The sequence below is a fragment of the Chelonoidis abingdonii genome, chromosome 3 (genome assembly GCF_003597395.2).
Source record: "Chelonoidis abingdonii isolate Lonesome George chromosome 3, CheloAbing_2.0, whole genome shotgun sequence".
Lineage (NCBI taxonomy): Eukaryota > Metazoa > Chordata > Testudines > Testudinidae > Chelonoidis > Chelonoidis abingdonii.
In genome coordinates this window covers 145,769,367-145,791,640 of record NC_133771.1, presented here as the reverse complement: position 1 = coordinate 145,791,640, position 22,274 = coordinate 145,769,367, and the positions used below count along the sequence as shown (strand labels likewise).

Here is a 22,274-nt window from a genome sequence, read left to right as displayed (position 1 = left end):
GTATACCAAGTGATGCCTCTTAGATGACTTATGTCTCTGTGAGAGGCTCTTAGTGAGTCTTGTAAGACATAGGCTTAGGTAAGGAAAAGTAATCTGTTTTTGTTGATTTTTGAAATCATATATAGATGTTCCTGTTATATGTAGAATACATTTTACCTTTTGTAATATGCGTATGGTAATTTTATTGTTTAAAAATCTGTGTATGTACGTAACCAATAGTGTTTTATGTTCGACTTAAATATAAGCTAGTTTTATAACTATTTCCTATTTCCTGTCTGTTGAAAACAGTGATCAAATGGTCTAATGGGACTGTAACATCATAGAGGCATCAGAAAGAGAACCCCTGAGTATTTCATTCAAACAAAAAATAGAATATTTTTAGCAGCAGTGTAATAAACTGAAATTTCCCTCCAACTGAAACATTAACATTCTCTTGTTATGGCTAAGAGGGATCAAAGGTACTTTGGTTTCAAGAAAGCACATACAGGCTACTTCTAATACAGCAACACTGTAAAATATGTTTTAAATTCAAAGCACTGGAAACAAGATCATGTTAACTTTTTTACTCCCGTATCTGCTGCAGCTTTAAAAACTAATTATCTGAGGGAAGAAGGGAGGTGGCCAGAAAAAGAAAATAAATGAATTGTTTTTTTAACATCAGAAAGGTCAGGAGTGTTCTATCTAATAGAGATATTAATCCACCTCTCTCTCTTTCCTGGTGCACCTAGTCGACTTCATTTTCTCATCAGGAACAGTTTTTCCCATTCAGATGTTTACAGTATAGCACACGCACAAAAACTATGTTAAAAGAATGTTAAATTTGAAAAGTCAAGCGCTCCAAAGTTAGGAAATTAATGAATTTAGGTTGCATGTACATTTTTAATTCCACTTCTCACCCCACAGTGCATATGCATTATGACAGTCTTTAATTACATCATCACATGCTATGTTTTCCATAGGACCCCTTCCTTATTCAGTGGACAGGATGAACCTGCTCTCGGTGTAAATCAGGGCTGTGGAGTCTGTCTGTAGGACACGTGCCTCATTTGTTGCAGAAGCTGGAAAACAAAGAGTGAATGAGGCAGGAAACTGCAGGAACAGAAAGGCCAGTGTAATGTTTAGGTCAGTTGAATGCTGCCCTGGAGAATTGGATTCTGTCTCTACCTCTGTCATAGAGTTCCTGATTAAATATCACTTGGCTGTTTGATAAACCCTCAAGATTGAGTTGTAAGAGTTGGAGAGTGATCCCAATGGCGATACCGGGATTCTTCAAGTATGAGCTTGCGGAATTTGATGTGCTGGGAGGATCATTAGCTTCCCTGGACTGTGCCAGCTACTGACAGGTGGCACTACAAGAATGCTGATCCATTGCCGCACATTCCGCCTCCACCATGCCAATGCTGAGAGGGAATTAAACATCATAATAAATGGCCAGACGCTGAAGCATATCCAGTTTACTTAGGCATGACCCCTGACCAAACATAGAAAAGCCACCTGAGCAAGATAGTAGCCAAGAACAAGACATGCAACAACTTTCTTAGCAAACTGTCCGGTTCTTTATGGGGAGCGGATGCTCCAATCTTGCAATCTCTTATTCAGTAGCAGAGTACTGTGCACCAATATAGAGTCACTCAGCACACACCAAACTTTTTGACATGCAACTCAACTCAACAATGTGCATCATCATAGGAACTCTCCAACCAACTCATCTTTCATGGCTTCCATTTCTGAGCCACATTGTTCCCCCTTAAATCAGGAGGGAGATTACAGCAAGCAGGCTGCTTGAGAAGGTGTATGCCAACCCAAGTTTGCCCTTGTTCAATGATCTTCTTAGTCCACCAGATACACATCTTTCATTGTTACACCCACTGTGATGAAGGCTGCCATGATAGGACGTGACACTTGAGTCCCTGTGGCAGGAAGACTGGTGCTTAACATCAACCATCAATCAGTTCCTTGTCGCAGTCCCTGTGGCATGCCTGCCCAGCTTCAACCTGCCACGTCATCAGTGGACACTTCTTAACCAATTCCGTAGCGGGCAAGGCCGCTGTGCAACCAACCAGCACCATTGGGGTCTGTCATAAACAGATAATTAAGGGTTAATGTCTCTTTTACCTGTAAGGGGTTAACAAACAGTGAACCTGGAACACCTGACCAGAGGACCAATCAGGAGACAAGATACTTTAAAAAATCTCAGTGGAGGGAAGTCTTTTGTGTGTTTTTCTTTGTCTGTTATTCTCTCTGGGTTCTCAGAGTGACCGGACGTACCTACAGGCTCTCTAATTTTCTATTCAAATAGTAAGTACAAGTAGAAAGGCGGTTTAGTCTTTTTGATTGTTTGTTTTCTTTATTTTCAAATGTGTATCTGGCTGGTAGAATTTTAATTTCTATTTGGCTGGAAGAATTGTATCTCTGTTGCAATTTGTATGTATGCTGGGGGGAGGATTCTCTCTAGTGTCTATAAGCTGAAAGACTCTGTAACAATTTACCATCTTGATTACAGAGACAACTTGTATGTTTTTCTTTCTTTTAATAAAAGCTTTTCTTTTTTTAGAATCTAATTGATTTTTTGGTTATCTTGTGTAAGACCCCAGGGGAGGAAGTCTGCACTCACCAGAATTTGGCGAGAATGATAAAGGGGAGAAAACCTGTCTCTTTGTTTCTCCCTCTTCTTCCTTTGAGAAGGGGAAAGTGAATTCTCTTTATTTTTTATTCACGAGCCTTATCTGTTGCCTCTTTAGGAAAGAGAGCGCGGAATTAACATTCCTCTCTTGGTTTAAGATTCAAGGAGTTGAATCACCGGAATCTCCAGTAACCAAGCAACCTGGAGATCAACTGTGGAAAGGGTTTACTTTCCTTGTGTTAAGATCCAGGGGGGTCTGAGTCTTTGGGTCCCCTGGGAAGGTTTTGGGGGGACCAGAGTGTACCAGGCACTGCACGTCCTGGTTGGTGGCAGCACTACAAGATCTAAGCTGGTAATTAAGCTTAGGGGAACTCATGCTGGTACCCCATCTTTTGGACTCTAAGGTTCAAAGTGGGGATTTATACCATGACAGGGTCTTTGAAACAATCCAAGCTGCAGTGCAGATAAAACAGTGATACACATTGTCAAGGAGTGGCCACTAACTAAATTCAGTGGTGGGCTCTGAGAGCTCCACTTGGCCACTAAGAGCACTATTGCTTGGCTCAGCGAATATGCAAACACTAAATAAATAGAATTCCTGTGTGATGCTGGGCAAGTCCCTTAAACCAGACTTTTCACATGTAGTCATGAATGGTATGTTTCTCATTTTCTAGGTGCCTGATTTGAGATCATAGAGTCTGATTTGCAGAAGTGTTGAGCACATGAGGCTGAGCTGGGTGAATAATGGATTTTAGTTTTGCTGGCAATTCCGAAAAATAAAAAAAGATTCATTTCAGGTCAAACAAAAACAATTTTTTTTTCAAAACTTTCAGTAAATAAAAGTCAGAAATATTTTGAGTTGGGTCAAAGAAAATGTTTTGTTCAGACTGACTTGAAAATTCTCATTTTGTTTTTGGACATTTTAACAAAAGCAACGGATGACTAGTTTCCAAAAATGGGAAGGGGAGGAGGTCAAGGTAGTGCCATCCTTATGACTTGTAGTTTAGTGGTTAGAGCACACACTTGGGATGTTGAAGACACAGGTTAAGTTTTCCCCTCTCTCTGATGCGGAGAAGGGATTTGAACTTATATTGAAGGAGAGTGCTCTAACCACTGAACTACAAGATATTCTTATGTGGGTCTTTCTCAGTCTTTTCTATGAAAGCTGTTCCACTTTTTATATATAAGTAATCATTAGAGCAGAACATGAATTTCTTACATCCTAAGTGAAAGTCATTAATATTTGTAAGCACTCAGACACTGTACTTATGAGCTCCATAGAAAAGTTTATAAGGAAGTTAATAGTTCTGTATCCAGAATAAGATTTGAGTACTGGCCAGTAACTGAAGCATGGAGCCACACATTGAATGAGGAGAAAACAAAATATTGAAAAGATGTACATTCATTGAGCATATTTTGTTATTAAGTGGGCCAGGGTTCTTGAGAGAAAATATTGTGTGATCATGTAATTAAAGTCTGTATCCTGATACATTCACACCAGGGGGCTGAATTACTGTTGCACAGGCAAACCCTATTCTGGCAATTCCTGACTTTTGAAAACTTAACTTTGCAAATTTAATAACATAATATGCAAAAACGTAGCAATCTTTTAACTAAGCTTTGTGTGTATAACGTCCAGATTTTTCTAAAGAAAAACGAACGGGGGCGGGGGGAGTGGGAGAGGGGGAATCCATCATGTGGAGTCACATTGACATCCATGTGGCTCATCAGCAGGGTTAGAACCTTTATATACGCAGCACAGACTTCAGCTTCTTGAGCTAACTGAGAAACTGATAGCAGTAGAAGATTCTCATCCTTTGTGTGGACCAGGCAATACAGGGAGAGGAGACATGCTGTTCCAGTGGTTGTCACAAACGTTTGCTGACAGCAAAGGAATATTGAGACTCAGGAATTGAGTTCAAATCCAGGTTCTGAAGGGAATGTGTTCTAGTGGTGAGATCCACCTGACTCTTTCTTCCTCTGTTACTTCCATCCCATCCCAGCTCCGTTTTTTTCCTTGCCTCCAGCTCCTTGTCTCAATCTCCACTCTCCCAAGTTCCTTGATTTCAGTTTCCACCCATCCTTCTTGAGAGATTCTCACTTCCAGTCTGGTTCTTGTTCCTTCTGCATGTGAGTCATTCCTCCTTCAAGCTGCCTGAATTGCAGCAGTGTGGGCACTTTGTTCACAGACCTGACAGTTTCTCTGTTCTGAGTTCCTGTGCTTGGCACCATAGCATCTCACAGCACCCAGGAGCAGCAGTTGCAGGAATAGCCTTGTTCAACCAGAGCAGCCCTAAATTTGAGCATGATCAGTGCAGAGGATAGGTGAATTTATCTGTCAAACGAGTATCTACTGCGAATATGCAGGTTGAGATTTTTCAAAAGCTTATAACTCGACCAAGTTTAGACAGTTTTTCACACAAATAGGAAAAGGCAAATCGCTAACATGATGATCCCCTGACAAATTTTAGTTCTCTGCTCCAAAGCATGGTGGTGCTAGAGCTCAATATAACAGTTGTGAGATTTTTTTTATTTATTTTTTTTTTAAATGAGCAATACAACGTGTTTTTCCCTAATCTCACTTTCAGAAATGGCTGAACAGCTTTTGCTGAAATTTAATTAATAAATAAATAAAATGAGCCTTTGTCAAACTGAAATTGTCCATGTCATGTGTTTGCCTAAGTCATAAGCAACTGTAAATGGGGCCTAAAAGGAGGGAAATGTTGGATGGGCAGCATTACCAGCACCACCTAAATCATATGCATTAGTGGTGGTAACTGGTTGTATATTTTCTAAGAAGTTTCTTTTAAAAAAAATTTACAAAATTGTATTACTGATACTCATCTTATATGAGAAGACCAGTGAAATTGTAGGCCTTGATCCTGCAAACATTTAGTTATGTTTTAATTTCAAGCACATGAGCAATCCCACTGGAAATCATGGAGTGGGACTACTTCATGCTTACAGCTAAGCATGGTGTGTGTGTGTGTTTTTGCTCCCCAGGGGTTCAATCTTACATTCACTACTTATCTGATTGCATAAATCAGTTGGTTATTGCTAGCCATGGGCAACTATAAAAATGTAGGCTAATTGCTCAACTATCTGAGATTAATACTTAATAATTAAAATTAAGGCTTATCTTACAGTGATGTCATTTTAGCGTATCAAAATCATCATCTTGGCAAGACATCTGCAGATATATCAGAATTGGGTTACACCCAACTCTTGGCTGCAGAATGCAGGGCCCCAGTTCTTAGAATTTGATTACATTATATAAATGATGTAGCTAGTTTCCCAGCTGGTGCATCATCTGTTTGACACAACTGTGAGTATAATAAATTTGTTGATACTTATAGACTGCAGAATAAGTTTCCAGAATTCATAGCTCTTGAACTACAAAACACTGTTTCCTCTCCAGACATAGAAAACATTTCATAACTACAACAAAAGTCTGAAAACTTGGCTATGATGAAATTTATTACAGTTTTAAAATTACCCAGAATTAAACTTTCTTGCCAACATCAGCAAGTCTTCAACTGTGAATTGTTCACCAACTTATTTAAAGTAAGCAATGTAATGCAAGATCAATGGATATATTGAATTTTATGTACTATTTAAAATTTATTTTGCTGGTCTTGAGAACAATTTTGCTTTATTATAGCAAAGTGGAGTTTTCTTTAGTTTAAGATGCAAATTGAAATTCCATGTGCAGTTTGCATTCTTCATAGACTTGAAATGTTCACTGTAGTATCAGTAAGAATGCAGTAAAATTAATTCATATCTGTATTCAGTTCTGCATTATTATATTATTTAGTTGTTTTTTTAGCTCCCTGGTTGGAAATTAACACCAATTTACAAAAGCAAGGAAATCCAAAGTTATAATTATTGTTCTATCCTGAAGTCTGACCGCAATGGCTAGATATTGCAACTCATAATGGATGTACAGTAAGCTTACTGTGGCCTCTGATAAAGAACTAGAACAACTGTAATGTCTGAAACAATGGAGTGATTTAAAGGTGGCGTGCCCAGCCCATTTTCTTGGCTTGTGATCTTTTAAAATCATAGTCTGTGTACTACCGGCAAGGCATTTACCTAATATAATGTTGTAAAATTACAGGAACAAAACAGACTAAAAAATACCGATAGCTTTCATGATACCTGCTGTATATAATTTAATTGTAGGCAAAATATATATATGCTTAATTTAAAATATTTAAGTATGAAATTAAACTATATAGGGCATATCAGTGCTCTAAAGTTATTAAAACATAACCTGGTGCTGCTGCTTTCTAGATTTTCAATGTGTTTTGAAATGCTAGATTTGTCTGTATAGCCCCATTGATCAAAGACACTGGTTTGTTCTAAAGAATATTTTAAAATTAAAATATGCATCTGGATTGATGATTTGTCACAATTCAGCCAGTGCTGTTTGAAACAACGCTAGCATTGTTTGATGGTAATGCTGACAGGCCTTTAACTATAAATGTGCTGCCAAGCAGTGCTATGATAGCTCAGAACAATAAATATTTAAGATCTTCTTTTTCAGCTATCTTAATTTATTCTGTTCACTGTCAATATTTATAGTTTTCTGGGTTGTTTATGACATAGTTGTTGCTGACCTAATTGTTAATGTCTGTATTCTAAAAATCAAAATTGTTACTTTTTTTATTGATGTTAAAATCTGGATATGCCAAATAAGATATTTGGATTTAAACTTCTTTTTTCAAATAAAACTTCATTGGGTATCAGTTTGAGCTGGATATTCAAATTAGAGCAAGAAAACAACCCCCCAAATTTTATAGCAGTAAGCAGATGGAAAATTAAGAGGAGCAGAGTAAAAGCAGTAAGAAATATATTGAACTAGATAGTTTATGATTATGAATGCAGTACATATGCAATCGGAACAAAACAAAAATGTAAGATTTAAAAGCTGGAAAATAAAATCAGGTTAATTTAGTTCTCTCTCAGAAAAATAAACTGTTTTGTTTTGGTTAGCAGTTCACTAAAATAATACATGTGATTTCTGCAGGTTATTATTCATGAAATTGTCTTCTCTGTAGATGTTTGATATGTTTTGTCACACTGAAACAATTTTATTCATATTTTCTGTGCTGTAGGTTGCATTTACCCATACTGTTTACGTTCATTGGGAGAACGTTAATTGGAAACATTCTTCTTTTAAAAATATCTGATGTGGTAGAACTTCTGGAAAGCTAATTCTCCTACATTCTGTGACCTGCATCTCTGAATACAAGAATACCTTGGTATAGACACTCACTGTATTAAAATAGCTTTAATTTATTTGCTAAAGAAACCTACAGCAATGGAAGCCATGTATAAATTTTAGCCAATTCCTGATAAGTTCGATTTGACTTGAATAAAAACTACCAGTCCAAATGTAAAGCTCAGACTAGTTTTTTCAATTTTTAGCATCTGCCATAATTACTCTTCAACGCATTTATGCTCTATTGTTAGGCTGTCAGATACAGCTTTGACCTTACTTCATTCCTATTAACATCAGAGATTACCATGCCTCAATTCAGATCAAAGTCTCTCTCTACTTCATGTTGTAGTTTGCCTCCTGGATCATTGCTGGGACCATATTATTATTCTACATTTACATGTTCCTCTTTGTCTTCACATTCTACACTGCATTTTTGTTCTTAAGCAGATGATGTCATGATCTGCTGCAAACTCCATCCATTTGTCCGGTTGAGTTTGCCACTTTGAAATGTGATAAAGATATCAATTTCACATAGTGTTATGAAATCTAGAACCAAACCAAAAATGCCAGTTGTTTGATTGAGTTGGGGCTCTCAGGTTGGCAACTAGTATTGAGACCCTCTCGTAATGAAAGGAATGTTGGTGCTGTATTGACATAGATCTTTGTCAGTGGATTTATTCTCGGGTTTCACAACTAGAATATCTAGTAAGATATTCTATCAACTAGAATATTTCCGGAATATTGTCTGGCTGCTACGTATTTTTTTTATAACAAGAGACTTGGAATGCTTGATAAATACTTTAATTTTTCCAAGGCTTGACTACAGAAGGCTTTTTTATGGGTGCTCCTAATTACATTTTTGTCTATTATCCAGTAGCTGCTCACGTTGGTGCCCTCCTCCCCATTAAATTGTGTATTAATTTTCAAACTCTCAAGGTATTTAATGACTTTATTTTTCTTCATCTGAAGAAACTTTTACTGTCCTATATCCTAGACTGTCCATTGATGAATTAAGTGACTATATAAATATTTATTACTAACTATGCTTCAGGACTATTAAAGTTTTTAACATTTTTTGTTTGATTTGGTTTTTAATAATTATCTTTTTATAAAGTGTCTTGAGGATTCACTATAAATTAAACGTCCTTTTGAAAGATGTGTTCTAGTAATGGCTGCTTTTAAATTTCTCAAATGAAGAGCAAATAACTAATACATTTTTGTTGGGACTGTTTAATTTCAGATTACTGGGAAAGGGCACAGTTAAATATTCCTACAGTTTCTTTCCATTTTTAATTCTCTTTCTTTATAATTTGTTTTTGGGGAAAATGAAATTGTACTGTTTGATATTCAGACAAATGGATTAATAAAAAATACTTTCATTCTCTTTCAGAGAAGAAATGACTATCTAATCTTGTCTTTTATTGATGGTGCAAATGTGACATTAATGTATTAATTTCCTTTGTAATAAGCAGTTAGACGTTAAAAGCTTTCTGAAAACGTGACTCAGGCATTGCTTATTTAACTAGCTACTGATTTATTTTGAATAGGCCTTCCTATTCAATTGAATGTGTCTAATTACATGAACCAAAGCCCTCAGATTTTATGTAAATCCAGTAATCTGTGTCACTTCGCATGACATCTGGATTCAATCCATTGGGAAATATATGTGCTCTTGAGAACTGCTTTTTTCAGATTCCTTATATATGCTCCTCACAGCACTTGCTGAGTAGGAGCTATAGCTAAAAATAACTAAATGGATTTCTCTCTCCCTCTCTTTCTGTCTTGCTGTAGGATGACGTAGCTTTGCCAAGGACTTAGCAGCTAAGCAGAAAATGAGCTTAACGTCCTGGTTTTTGGTGAGCAGTGGAGGCACCCGCCACAGGCTGCCACGAGAGATGATTTTTGTTGGAAGAGATGACTGTGAGCTGATGTTGCAGGTAATTGCATCAGCCTTCCATGTGTAACTGTTCAAAATTTGGATTTAATACACTAGATTTATATTTCTTTTGAGAATTAAGTTTGCCAACTGTTCAGTTTTTTGGACTCTTCATTTCTAGATCTTGCCAGGAGTTTTAATTGATCTAATCTTTTGCATTCCTCATGCAGGAAAATGGTTACTATGAATGTGCTGCTGTTTGTTGTAGCTTCTGAATAGTGATTGTTAAGGCTGCGATTTATTCATGGAGGTAATGGATGTCACGAAATCCATGACTTCCAAAGACCTCCATGACTTCAGCCAGCGCTGCAGGAGGCAGTGGGGACCCCCACCACCCCAGGGACTCCCGCCACTGCTTTTGAGGTGTTGCAACTGTTACCTGAATAGCTGCTTCTCTTAAACCCTGAGCTTTCAAACACACATGCTTAATTTTATTACCATGAATAGTCTTCTTAGCTGCAGAGGAATTACTCATGGTAGTAAAGTTAAAGCATATATGTGTTTTCGGAATCTGGGCCTGAAACACCATGTGAATATCTTACTTGATCTTCCTGACAGTATTTAAAAGGCAGATTAGTAAGAAAATTTTTAAAATATAAAGCAGAGATGTTACTTTTTATTTATTATGACTACTCTCAAACCCTCTACTGCATTTTGTCCAAAAACAATAAAAGGCAAGGCTAGCTATTACAACAGAGATGTACTTGGTTTAGACTGAATGTATCTGAGATTTGTATTTATTCAATAAAACAATAGTTTTTAATGCAGCCATTAATGGCCATATCAAAATCTCCAGTGCAAAAAGCACTTTTGAAAAGCTATCTTGTATGTGTAGTTATTATGAACAATACTACCAGTAAGTTACATTCTGGTTTTTTCATACCTCATAAAGAGCCTATTGTGTACACTAATGGTAGATAAATATGCCCTATTTTATCTTATATAAAAGGCTGTTGTAAGAAGAGAGAGATTTTTTTGAGAGGGGGAGGGGATGTTAGAACATTTTAAAGGTTAGGGCCCTGGGTGATTTACGAGATACGTAACCGGACAAGATTCTTGCCCAGAAGAATTTACAATCTAATGTGTTTACAGTAGAATAAATTAGTAAGGAGATATAGGCTGTAGCGTGCAATGTCTTCAGTGTGATAATTGACTGCTTTGCTATTGAATTTTTTACAGCTGATACAGTAGTATAAATAACCCAGTATCTGAATGAAATTGGAGATTGAATAAGGCTAATGGTCAACCAAGCTAAAAGTGAGGTAATACTAGTACACTTGGAGAAGCAACTGGAAATATTGTCAGAGATTTTTACAGAATCCCAGATTAAGCGAGTGTTTCTACCATTTGTAGCACAGGTTTGCTGTTTAATGGTGATCCTGTTCAGTGTTTTTTATCTACACTTAGATGCTCAGGTCACAGTTTATTGACTGAGTGCTATATTTTTCTTTTCTTCAGGAAGAGAAAAATGGGACCATTTCTTTTGAATGTGGTATATAGTTGTTTATACTTTGTGACCTGTATTACTGTAGTATGTTCTTCATGGCTTTACACCTTGGAACCATCTAGAAGGCAAAATTAGTGCAGAATGCTGTCATCAGTTTATTAAGAAGGATCATGTAGAGAATCTGTTGGACTGATGTTCATAATCTGCACTGGTTACTGGTAGGTTTCCTTGGAGTATTTAACCTGAGTTTAGAACAGAGTTTGGCAACTTTTCAGAAGTGGTGTGCCGAGTCTTCATTTATTCACTGTAATTTAAGGTTTTGTGTGCCAGTAATACATTTGAACTTCTTTAGAAGGTCCCTTTCTATGAGTCTTTAATATATAACTAAACTCTTGTTGTATGTAAAGTAATTAATTTTTAAAATGTTTAAGAAGCTTTATTTAAAATTAAATTACAATGCAGAGTCCCCTGGACCGGTGGCCAGGACCTGGGCAGTGTGAGTGCCACTGAAAATCAGCTCACATGCCGCCTTCGGCACACGTGCCATAGGTTGCCTACACCTGGTTTAGAATATGGCTGAATGAGAGACCACCTCCTTCCCAGTACATCACTACCACATTTATGCTCAGCAGAGGTGCTTTCACAGATTTTTCTGGTTTAGCTAGGAGGAGCTGCTGAAAGGATGCTCTCCATGAGTGTCCACCCAGGAAGGGGTCTTTCTCTAACACTTGGGAGAAAGATGATATGAATAAGGCTACGTTTTAGTCACAGGTATTTTTAGTAAAAGTCACAGACAGGTCACGGGCAGTAAACAAAAATTCACAGCTCGTGACCTTTCCATAACTTGTACTAAAAATACCCGTGACTAAAACTTGGAGCGACACTGCCTGGGCGTGCCACTGGTGCTGGTGGAGGGCAACCTGAGTGCTGTGCGGGGGGAGATATAGGCGGCAACACGTGGCCTGGGACCCCCACTGGTGGGTGGGGGGGTTTGCAGACAGGCTCCCTACCTGACTCCGTGCTTCCCGCCAAGTAACAGTGGAGTTTGGGTGTGGGAGAGGGCACGGGATTGGGGCACAGGATGGGGTGAGGCAGGCTCTGGGCGGACATTTCCCCTTGCTCACCTGCTGGGTGGAGGCGTGGCCAGGCAGCTCTGCACACTGCCTCCTCCCAGAGCACTGACTTCGCAGCTCCCATTGGCCAGGAACCTTGGCTAATGGGAGCTGCAGGGGTGCTCCCTGCAGGCGGAGGCAGTGTGGAGAGCTGCCTGGCCACACCTCTGCCTAGCAGCTGAGCGAGGGGGATATCAGCACTTCCAGGGGAATATAAGAATGCCCATACCGGGTCAGACCAAAGGTTCATCTAGCCCAGTATCTGTCTACCAACAGTGACCAATGCCAGGTGCCCCAGAAGGAGTGAACCTAACAGGCAGTGATCAAGTGATCACTCTCCTGCCATCCATCTCCATCATCTGACAAACAGAGGGTAGGGGCACCATTCCTTACCCATCCTGGCTAATAGCCATTTATGGACTTAACCACCCTGCATTTATCCAGTTCTTTGTTAAACGCTGTTATGGTCTTAGCCTTCACAACCTCCTCAGGTACAGAGTTCCACAAGTTGACTGTGTGCTGCGTGAAGAACAACTTCCTTTTATTTGTTTTAAAACTGCTGCCTATTAATTTCATGACCTCTAGTTCTTGTATTATGGAAATAAGTAAATAACTTATCCACTTTCTCCACATCACTCATGATTTTATATACCTCTATCATATCCCCCCTTACTCTCCTCTTTTCCAAGCTGAAGAGTCCTAGCCTCTTTAATCTTTCCTCATATGGGACCCCTCTCCAAACCCCTAATCATTTTAGTTGCCCTTTTCTGAACCTTTTCTAGTGCCAGTATATCTTTTTTGAGGTGAGGAGACCACATCTGTACACAGTATTCGAGATGTGGGCGTACCATGGATTTATATAAGGGCAATAAATATTCTCAGTCTTATTCTCTATCCCTTTTTTAATGATTCCTAACATCCTGTTTGCTTTTTTGACCGCCTCTGCACACTGCGTGGACATCTTCAGAGAACTATCCACGATGACTCCAAGATCTTTTTCCTGACTCGTTGTAGCTAAATTAGCCCCCATCATATTGTATGTATAGTTGGGGTTATTTTTTCCAATGTGCATTACTTTTACATTTATCCACATTAAATTTCATTTGCCATTTTGTTGCCCAATCACTTAGTTTTGTGAGATCTTTTTGAAGTTCTTCACAATCTGCTTTGGTCTTAACTATCTTGAGCAGTTTAGTATCATCTGCAAACTTTGCCACCTCACTGTTTACCCCTTTCTCCAGATCATTTATGAATAAATTGAATAGGATTGGTCCTAGGACTGACCCTTGGGGAACACCACTAGTTACCCCTCTCCATTCTGAGAATTTTACCATTAATTCCTACCCTTTGTTCCCTGTCTTTTAACCAGTTCTCAATCCATGAAAGGACCTTCCCTTTTATCCCATGACAGCTTAATTTACGTAAGAGCCTTTGGTGAGGGACCTTGTCAAAGGCTTTCTGGAAATCTAAGTACACTATGTCCACTGGATCCCCTTGTCCACATGTTTGTTGACCCCTTCAAAGAACTCTAATAGATTAGTAAGACACGATTTCCCTTTACAGAACCATGTTGACTATTGCTCAACAATTTATGTTTTCTATGTGTCTGACAATTTTATTCTTAACTATTGTTTCAACTAATTTGCCGGTACTGACGTTAGACTTACTGGTCTGTAATTGCTGGGATCACCTCTAGAGCCCTTTTTAAATATTGGCGTTACATTAGCTAACTTCCAGTCATTGGGTACCAGAAGCCGATTTAAAGGACAGGTTACAAACCTTAGTTAATAGTTCCGCAACTTCACATTTGAGTTCTTTCAGAACTCTTGGGTGAATGCCATCTGGTCCCGGTGACTTGTTAATGTTGAGTTTATCAATTAATTCCAAAACCTCCTCTAGTGACACTTCAATCTGTGACAGTTCCTCAGATTTGTCACCTACAAAAGCCAGCTCAGGTTTGGGAATCTCCCTAACATCCTCAGCCGTGAAGACTGAAGCAAAGAATCCATTTAGTTTCTCCGCAATGACTTTATCGTCTTTAAGCGCTCCTTTTGTATCTCGATCATCAGGGGCCCCACTGGTTGTTTAGCAGGCTTCCTGCTTCTGATGTACTTAAAAAACATTTTGTTATTACCTTTGGAGTTTTTGGCTAGCTGTTCTTCAAACTCCTCTTTGGCTTTTCTTATTACACTCTTGCACTTAATTTGGCAGTGTTTATGCTCCTTTCTATTTGCCTCACTAGGATTTGACTTCCACTTTTTAAAGGAAGTCTTTTTATCTCTCACTGCTTCTTTTACATGGTTGTTAAGCCACAGTGGCTCTTTTTTAGTTCTTTTACTGTGTTTCTTAATTTGGGGTATACATTGAAGTTGGGCCTCTATTATGGTGTCTTTAAAAAGGGCCCATGCAGCTTGCAGGGATTTCACTTTAGTCACTGTACCTTTTAACTTCTGTTTAACTAACCCCCTCATTTTTGTATAGTTCCCCTTTTGAAATTAAATGCCACAGTGTTGGGCTGTTGAGTGTTCTTCCCCCACAGGGATGTTGAATGCTATTGTATTATGGTCACTATTTCCAAGCGGTCCTGCTATAGTTACCTCTTGGACCAGCTCCCTGTGCTCCACTCAGGATTAAATCTAGAGTTGCCTCTCCTTGTGGGTTCCCGTACCAGCTGCTCCATGAAGCAGACATTTAAAGTATCGAGAAATTTTATCCCTGCATTTCGTCCTGAAGTGAAATGTTCCCAGTCAATATGCGGGTAATTGAAATCCCCCACTATTATTGGGTTCTTAATTTTGATAGCCTCTCTAATTTCCGTTAGCATTTCGTCATCACTATTACTGTCCTGGTCAGGTGGTCGATAATAGATCCCTAATATTATATTTTTATTAGAGCATGAAATTTCTATCCATAGAGATTCTATGAAACATGTGGATTTGCTTAAGATTTTTACTTCATTTGAATCTACATTTTTTTTTCACATATAGGGAGAGTCCCAGGTAAGTGCTGCCCAGAGCTATCCCATGCCCCAACCCCCTGTTCCCCTCAGACACCCAAATTCTGCTGGGGGGAGGGGCACAGTGGCCCAGGACTGCTCCAGCAGTGGCTGGTATGACTGGTGCTGGGGCTGCCTGAGCTGCCCCTGAGCCAGTCGCACTGGCTGCTGCCGAAGTCACGGAAAGTCATGGAATCCATAACTTCCGTGACCTCCATGATAAACTCACAGCCTTAGATATGAGTTTTTATATGTGTATATAATCATACCACCTTTCTCCCAAATGTTAGATCACTGAAATAATGATCACTGAAGTATGATGATTGATTATGGTGGGCCATTATCGAGTTGCATTATGAATTGTGTAGTATTTAAGCTTTGTTTTTAATGTTCCAAAAATATTTTAGTCATTCTTTATTTATATGGTGAGATAATTAGTTGTTCTTATTCTTATTTTATGAGTGAATTGATACCAGTGAAAAATTCAAAAGAAGATTGCTACATGAGATTGGTTTAATTTTAAATATAATTAGTGATTTATGGAATTATCTATATCTGGAAATCTATACAAAAAACATTTTAATTCCAGAATGTTGTAGTGGAGGGTTAATACAAAGCTCACCATGGTGGAACATTTGAGCCCTACACCTATTTTAAAAGAACATTAACAGTTAAGACATTGAAATAGTTCCTCTCTGTCAAATAATTTTTTGTCACTAACAATTTCCCCTTCCAACTTATGTTGTCCAGGCACTTGAAAAATTTCTATGGTAAATGTTGTTCCTGCATATATTGTAATCTTTCTGCCCTCGCATCAGTTTTTCTTTAGTCTCCTGAAAATTGTATTTAAGCAAGATCTTTCAGGTGTTGTATATCAGTGTTTTGCTGAAAAATGTTGGCTAACTAAATACTTAAAGGTTTTTAGAAGTATCACTGGCCTTCAGATAATTGTCTATCTTCTGTACACACCTGATGATAATTGAGTTGTTTTATCTCTTGTCATGGGCACTGCTCCATGTTTGTTCTTTGTCATACATCTTACCAACGAAGAAATATAGAGTTGCAGCTTGCTAGAATGAGGCCAGTGTTTTATTTCTAGTAACTTTGGTACTAAAATCATCTATGTTTGTAGTTTTTCATTTCATGTTTTCTATTACTGTGAATAATAGTGAGTAAACCAAGTTACATTCTCTATATTTTATTTTAATTGCACAGTAGAAGGTCACTTAATTTATAAATATCAAAGTTTTGTTTAGGACTAAACGTGAGGGGAGAATTTTAATGTTTTTTCTAAAACATGATTAGGAGAGGTGGAGTTCGCTCCTGCAAGGTGCTGAGCTCTCCAATACTTTTCAGCATGAGAACCATATAGAGTAAACTTATGATCACTGATTATTTCATTCTGTCTTCTAGAGCTGACTTTCCTTGTTATGTATACCTTCTTTTGTTGCTAGGTATCTTTGTCCATTTCTATGGACAGCACATGTAATGCAACAGTTGCTATAACTACTAACCATTCAAAGTTCATTTTGATAGTCCACTTATAAATTACCTTGATGACAGCATTAAACTTAGGGTCAGCCTGAGGTTTCATTCCAAGGAAACTTCTTTAGCCAATACATTGTATGTGACAAAAAGATTATATTAAGGTACATATATTTTTATATTTTGCTAGTTGAACTCTGTAGCATATACCAATAATTAGACATTTTAGCTTTATTGTCTGAAGTAGCTGTGCAATCCTCTGAATAGATTGTTTCTCTTTGGTTTCAGTCACAGCTACTGGTTCATAGAGTTGATTCTAAGAAAATTCCATTATGCCTTCAAGTACAAAAAAGCAGTACTGTTCTGTCTACTCCTTACCTCTCTTCCCCGTCCCTCCATTTCATTAATGTATTGGAGTGTTGTTGGGTTTTTTTGTTTGTTTGTTTCATAAGACTTTTAAGTTAGTAGGATTTGCACAGCTCTCTATATTTTACAAATTAAAGATGTAAAATATCTACTTTAAATCTAAAGTTTGATTGTCAGTCAGCAGCTATACTTTGTTCACAGAATTGTAAATATTTTATTAACTCTTTTGTTCTGTATTTAAAAGAGGAGAAGTAGTGGTAGTGATTGTCTGGAAAACATTTATTTATTATTGTTTTACTTGGTTTAGGAGACTAGAAATATAAACAATAATACCTGTTTTAGGGTTGCTTCATTTTTGCAGTGACATTTTGTAAGCTAAAATAATGTGTTCAATACAATTATGATTAAAAAATTTGCACAAATTTTTGCACAGAGCATGTTAGTTAAAATTCTGCAGAGTATAGTTGTTTGTTCAACCAATCAATATTCAGTACAGAACAGTTTTTAAATCCTTTTTTCTTAAAAATACCAGTCTGTTAACTGTTGTTGCTTCCAGACTATAACTAGAGGAATTATTGATGGGTTATGGAGCCTTTTGTTGAGAGGTTACTAGTTGAAATCCAGTCTATGTAGGTAGTAATAAAGTCATTATCTGACTACTTAGAAGACTTTGTGAAGTATCTGGATGGAGCCATTCCCTTTTCTTGTGAAAAAACTTCAAACATAACACAAACCACTACCCCAAATGACATACAAGCACATTGATGGAGCAATACCAGGCAGTTTGTACTGATGCTGCCCATCTTACTCTGTGAATAAAGAGCTTTAGACTCCAGGATTATCCAGAGTGGCATGTTTTCTAGCACAGAATTGACTTTTTAAAAATGTCTGAGGAGAGGAGGAAAAAAGTTGACGGTAGATCAGAAAAATAGTAATCTTTAAGATTTGAGTTTACTGCTTTAAAGAAAATGTTTATTTCTTTAATTTTTGCATCAGGAAACATTGTGGGCTAGTCCTGTAGCTGTGATTTTTTTTGTCCTGAGGTTGGAAACAGATTCAAACTTAGGAAAAGGATATCAAGAATAAAAGGTTTCCATTTCTAACAGGGAGATCTTAAAGTTGAGCTTAGGGGGCCTACACAATTTTTTGTTTAAAAAAAATTAACCTGTCTTGTTTATTGGCAGAGAGGCTACTTTAATGATCAAGTCTTGTTACAGTCAGTGAAACTTGATATGAGAGCTCAAAGCACTTCTGTCCTTTCCTTCCTTTCTCCCTCTTTTGGCAATATTATAATTGTTGCTGCACTTTGACTGTATATCTTGCTGCTTTACATCATTACCCATTCAGTAACATATATGGATACCAATTTCTGTAGTATTACTGCGTTTGTGCTTGTATATCAGTCAGGTTTTCTTCTTTTGCTATTTGTCATGTGACATGAATTGTGTATGTTGCAGAAAATGGATTAATACAGTTTTGTTTCAGAATACATGATCAGATTTGTGCTAATTCAGTGGTATGTTCTGCTCTCAAGTGTACTGGCACATTGCTGTTGGGACTGTCTTGCATAGCAAGTTTAAGAATCACATTGAAAAAACAATGTGCAAAGCCAAAGTGATAAGTGTGAAACTCAAAAGCATGGGAGTGTGACGTTCCTTGCTGAATATTAACGCTGTCAGAGTAGCTGGATGTGCTATTGTTTCTTCAGGGGCTGTGGAGACAGTTAAGATATTTCACACTATCTGATGCAGTCTAGCATGTAGGAAATTTGAGATTTAGAGTGGAAAGAGAGCCAACTCTATCTTGCCAGCTGTTTTTAAAAATCTAGTGCTTATTATCTAAAATGAGATACTTCTACCTTTTTCAAACCTTTTATAAAACTGTTTCAATATTGCCATTTATTTAGAAAGCTACTTACTGAATATTAACTGTTGTTTAATAATATACCCTGTAGTTCTGTAGTCCTCTCTAAGCATGTGCTAAACTTAATGTTACCATAGGACACTACAGATATTTACAAGCCTGTTTTCTAAAGTGGTCCTCCATGTTTAGAAAAGTAATTATTTCTCTGAAAAGATGGATTGTGCAGTATTGTAATGGGTTATTTTCATGCAGTGTTTTCTATGCTTACTGTATGATAAAAGCATATCTTTAGAATTGTTTGAAAGAACACACAGTTGAAGTCCAGGGAATTTAATCCAAGAAGAGAAATAGTATTATTCGTTAGGAAACTAAGCAGATCTGAAGTGTTAGACAAACTTAAAGTTGAGATTTGACTACTCCATAGGACTTCCGCCAGAGAAAGATGAGAACTGCAGATGTTGAAATAGGGAACAGGAATAAGAGAGAGTAACTATAGTAACAGAAGAGAGTGGAGAAATCAGGAGAAGAGAAGTTCCAATTGAAGGCAAGCATCAAGTACTCAGATTAGGAGGAAAGCTAGGGGAAGGAAAATGTTAAAGCACAAGCAATGTTGAAAAAGAAATGGTGAGGTTTGAACAGTGGGGAACTTGGATGTAACAAAAGTGAAGACAGCAGTTCTTCACGAAGATCAGATCAACAGTGACATAAATGTTGAATATGGGGGTGAAACCAGAGTTGAAAAGTCAAATAAATTAAAGAAAGTGGGAGGAAGTGGAGTCAGCATGTTCATCAATGTGGAATTTAAAGTCACTTCTGGGAGCAGAGAATTGAACAAAGAAAGTCATAAAAATGGAAGATGGTCCATAGGGAGAGTAGATAATAGCCACTTAAGGCTTGTCTGCACTTACCAGGGGATTGACACAAGGCAATCAATGAATCAGCGGTCGAGAAGACCTGCTAAATCGACTGCAGATCATTCTCCTGTCGACTCCTGTACTCCACTGGTTCGAGAAGAGTAAGGGGAGTCGACCGGAGAGCATTTCTCATTGACATCACTTAGTGTGGACTCTGCAGTAAGTAGATCTGAGCTATGTCAACTTGAGTTACGCTATTCACATAATTCAAATTGCGTAGCTTAGATCTACTTTTTTCCATAGTGTAGACAAGGCCTTACAGAGGAGAGAGAGAAGATGATAAACAAGAATTTGAAGAAATTGACATAAAAATCTTTGGAAGTATGTACAGTACACAACATATCAATGCCCTTTTGCTATGCTGCTCCCAAGTTGCTGTTAAGGGGTGTGGTGTTTGACTAAAGGCAGCTTGCTTTTTTCAAGATGTAAAATAGCTACAGTACGTGCTAACAATATGATGTATGTTTATTATTATTGCTTCAGTATTGCGTTAGTGTATGTAGTGTACATTTTTAAACACGTGTTCTGCTCTACATTTGTAGCCTGTTACTATATTGTATCAAGAAAGCGGTATTAATTGAGTTAACAGTATAAGTGTCCATTTTTATTTTTATATTTTTAGAAGAATCAAACATCAACCATGACAAGAAACCCAACCTCTTGCTCTTACTTGTAAACATTTTTGTACTTGCACTTGACTGTACTTTGTACGCACTGTAAATTGTCCTGGATTAGGATGTCTGCTAAGCAAATAATAATAATACTGTAGTAACCTAAATTGAAGTATTATTCCACACCAAAGTGTATTCTATTTATACAGTGTGTATCAACTTGTAAATTAATTAAAGAATGGATAAACTAACTAATTTCAGGTGACAGAAGTCTTAATTTTCTTGGCTTCTTTTCAGTCAGTTTTATTTTGAAAATGGTATTCAGCGTCCCAAAGAGACCTGTAGACCCTATCACGAAGTTCCTGTAGCTGAGAATAGTGTCAAAGTGTGTTCAAAGCCTTCAACTCAGTTTATTGGAGGGAGAACTTGATCAAAATCATTCTCTTTATCTTCATTATGATACATTTCATCAACACAATCTCATTTCTCTGGCTTTGCAACAGTTGCAGTGCTCAGTAATTCCTCATCAGTTAGCTCTCCAAACATGAGCAAATCCTCAACCACAGCAGCTACTGAGTTCTCTTTTTTTTCCTTGTTGACTGGAAGTGGAAAATCATTTGGGAGGTTGTCAAATTCTTTAATATGCTCATCTTGCACACTCTCCACTGGTACAATGTATTTGTCTTTTCTGAAACAGTTGTAAATTGTCAGTTTTGCATCTTGCCATGCTTCAGCAACAAGATGAACTCAGTCTAATACATTTACAGTTTTCAGGAATGTCTGAACATGTGTGTTAGGGTCCACATCAAGAGCAACAATAGTCCAGTTTGCTATTTTTGATCAGTAATGTCCCTTCATGTTCTTAATCACACCTTGATCCATAGGTTGTATCAAAAAGATATCATGTTGGGGGTAAAGATTCGAGCTGAATGTTAGTGAGAACCACTCCTTGAGGGTATGCGGAGCAGTTATCCAATAAAAGGTATATCTTATAGCTCTGCAAACGAAGCTGAGGATCCCACATTTAGCCAGTTGATGACCATTTGTTGAACTGACATAACTGAGGGGAAGTTTACTGAAATCCTTTGGAAAGCATCTGGGTCATTTTGACTTCTTGATCATGAATAGCAGGTGTTTGCCACTCCCATCAGTGTTAGCACAGATGAGCACATATACCCTGTCCTTTAAAGCTTTCCTTCCTTCTACCTTTAACTTCTTTTCTACGTGTCCTCTGTCACAGAGCCCTTTAAAATAAAGTCCTGTTTTGTCAGCATTGTAGATATCAGGCGGTCAAAATTTCTCAAGAATGTGAGGAAGTTTTTCGCACTGCCACTGCTATGCTTTCTTTGGTAAGCGACACTAAAGCATTTCTTCCATCTGGTAAAGCAGCCATCACTTGCCTTTAAATCGTTCAATCCAAGTGAAGCGACAAGGTGGTGGGCTTTTTCCTTGATTGCAAGTTCAGCAAAGCAGTGTCTTCTCCTTGAACCATATAAAGAGAGCCTGGTTGAAATCAAGGGCTTTTTTCTTCACACTTGCACTTATGGCAACTATTTGATAGTCCGTCTTCATATTTCACCAAAAGCTTATCCTTCTGCTTCCGTATTCCGAATTCAACCTACCTGTGCAACTCCCATTTGACTACAGTTTGGTTTTGAGTAGTCCCCGGAGTTTGACAGTCTCAGATAATCTGTATTT

At 37.8% G+C, this 22,274-nt stretch overlaps 1 protein-coding gene across 8 annotated transcripts in view; it reads left to right on the top strand.

Annotated features, from left to right (window-relative positions):
- CEP170 (centrosomal protein 170) overlaps nucleotides 1-22,274 on the top strand; it is a 220,860-nt gene that overhangs the window by 31,989 nt on the left and 166,597 nt on the right. For all 8 annotated transcript variants that reach the window (XM_075064198.1, XM_075064194.1, XM_075064196.1 and 5 more), the window contains exon 2: nucleotides 9,639-9,784. In XM_075064198.1, the coding sequence (XP_074920299.1) occupies nucleotides 9,680-9,784 (105 nt within the window). In that variant the 5' untranslated portion in view covers nucleotides 9,639-9,679. The remainder of the gene's footprint in view (nucleotides 1-9,638; nucleotides 9,785-22,274) is intronic.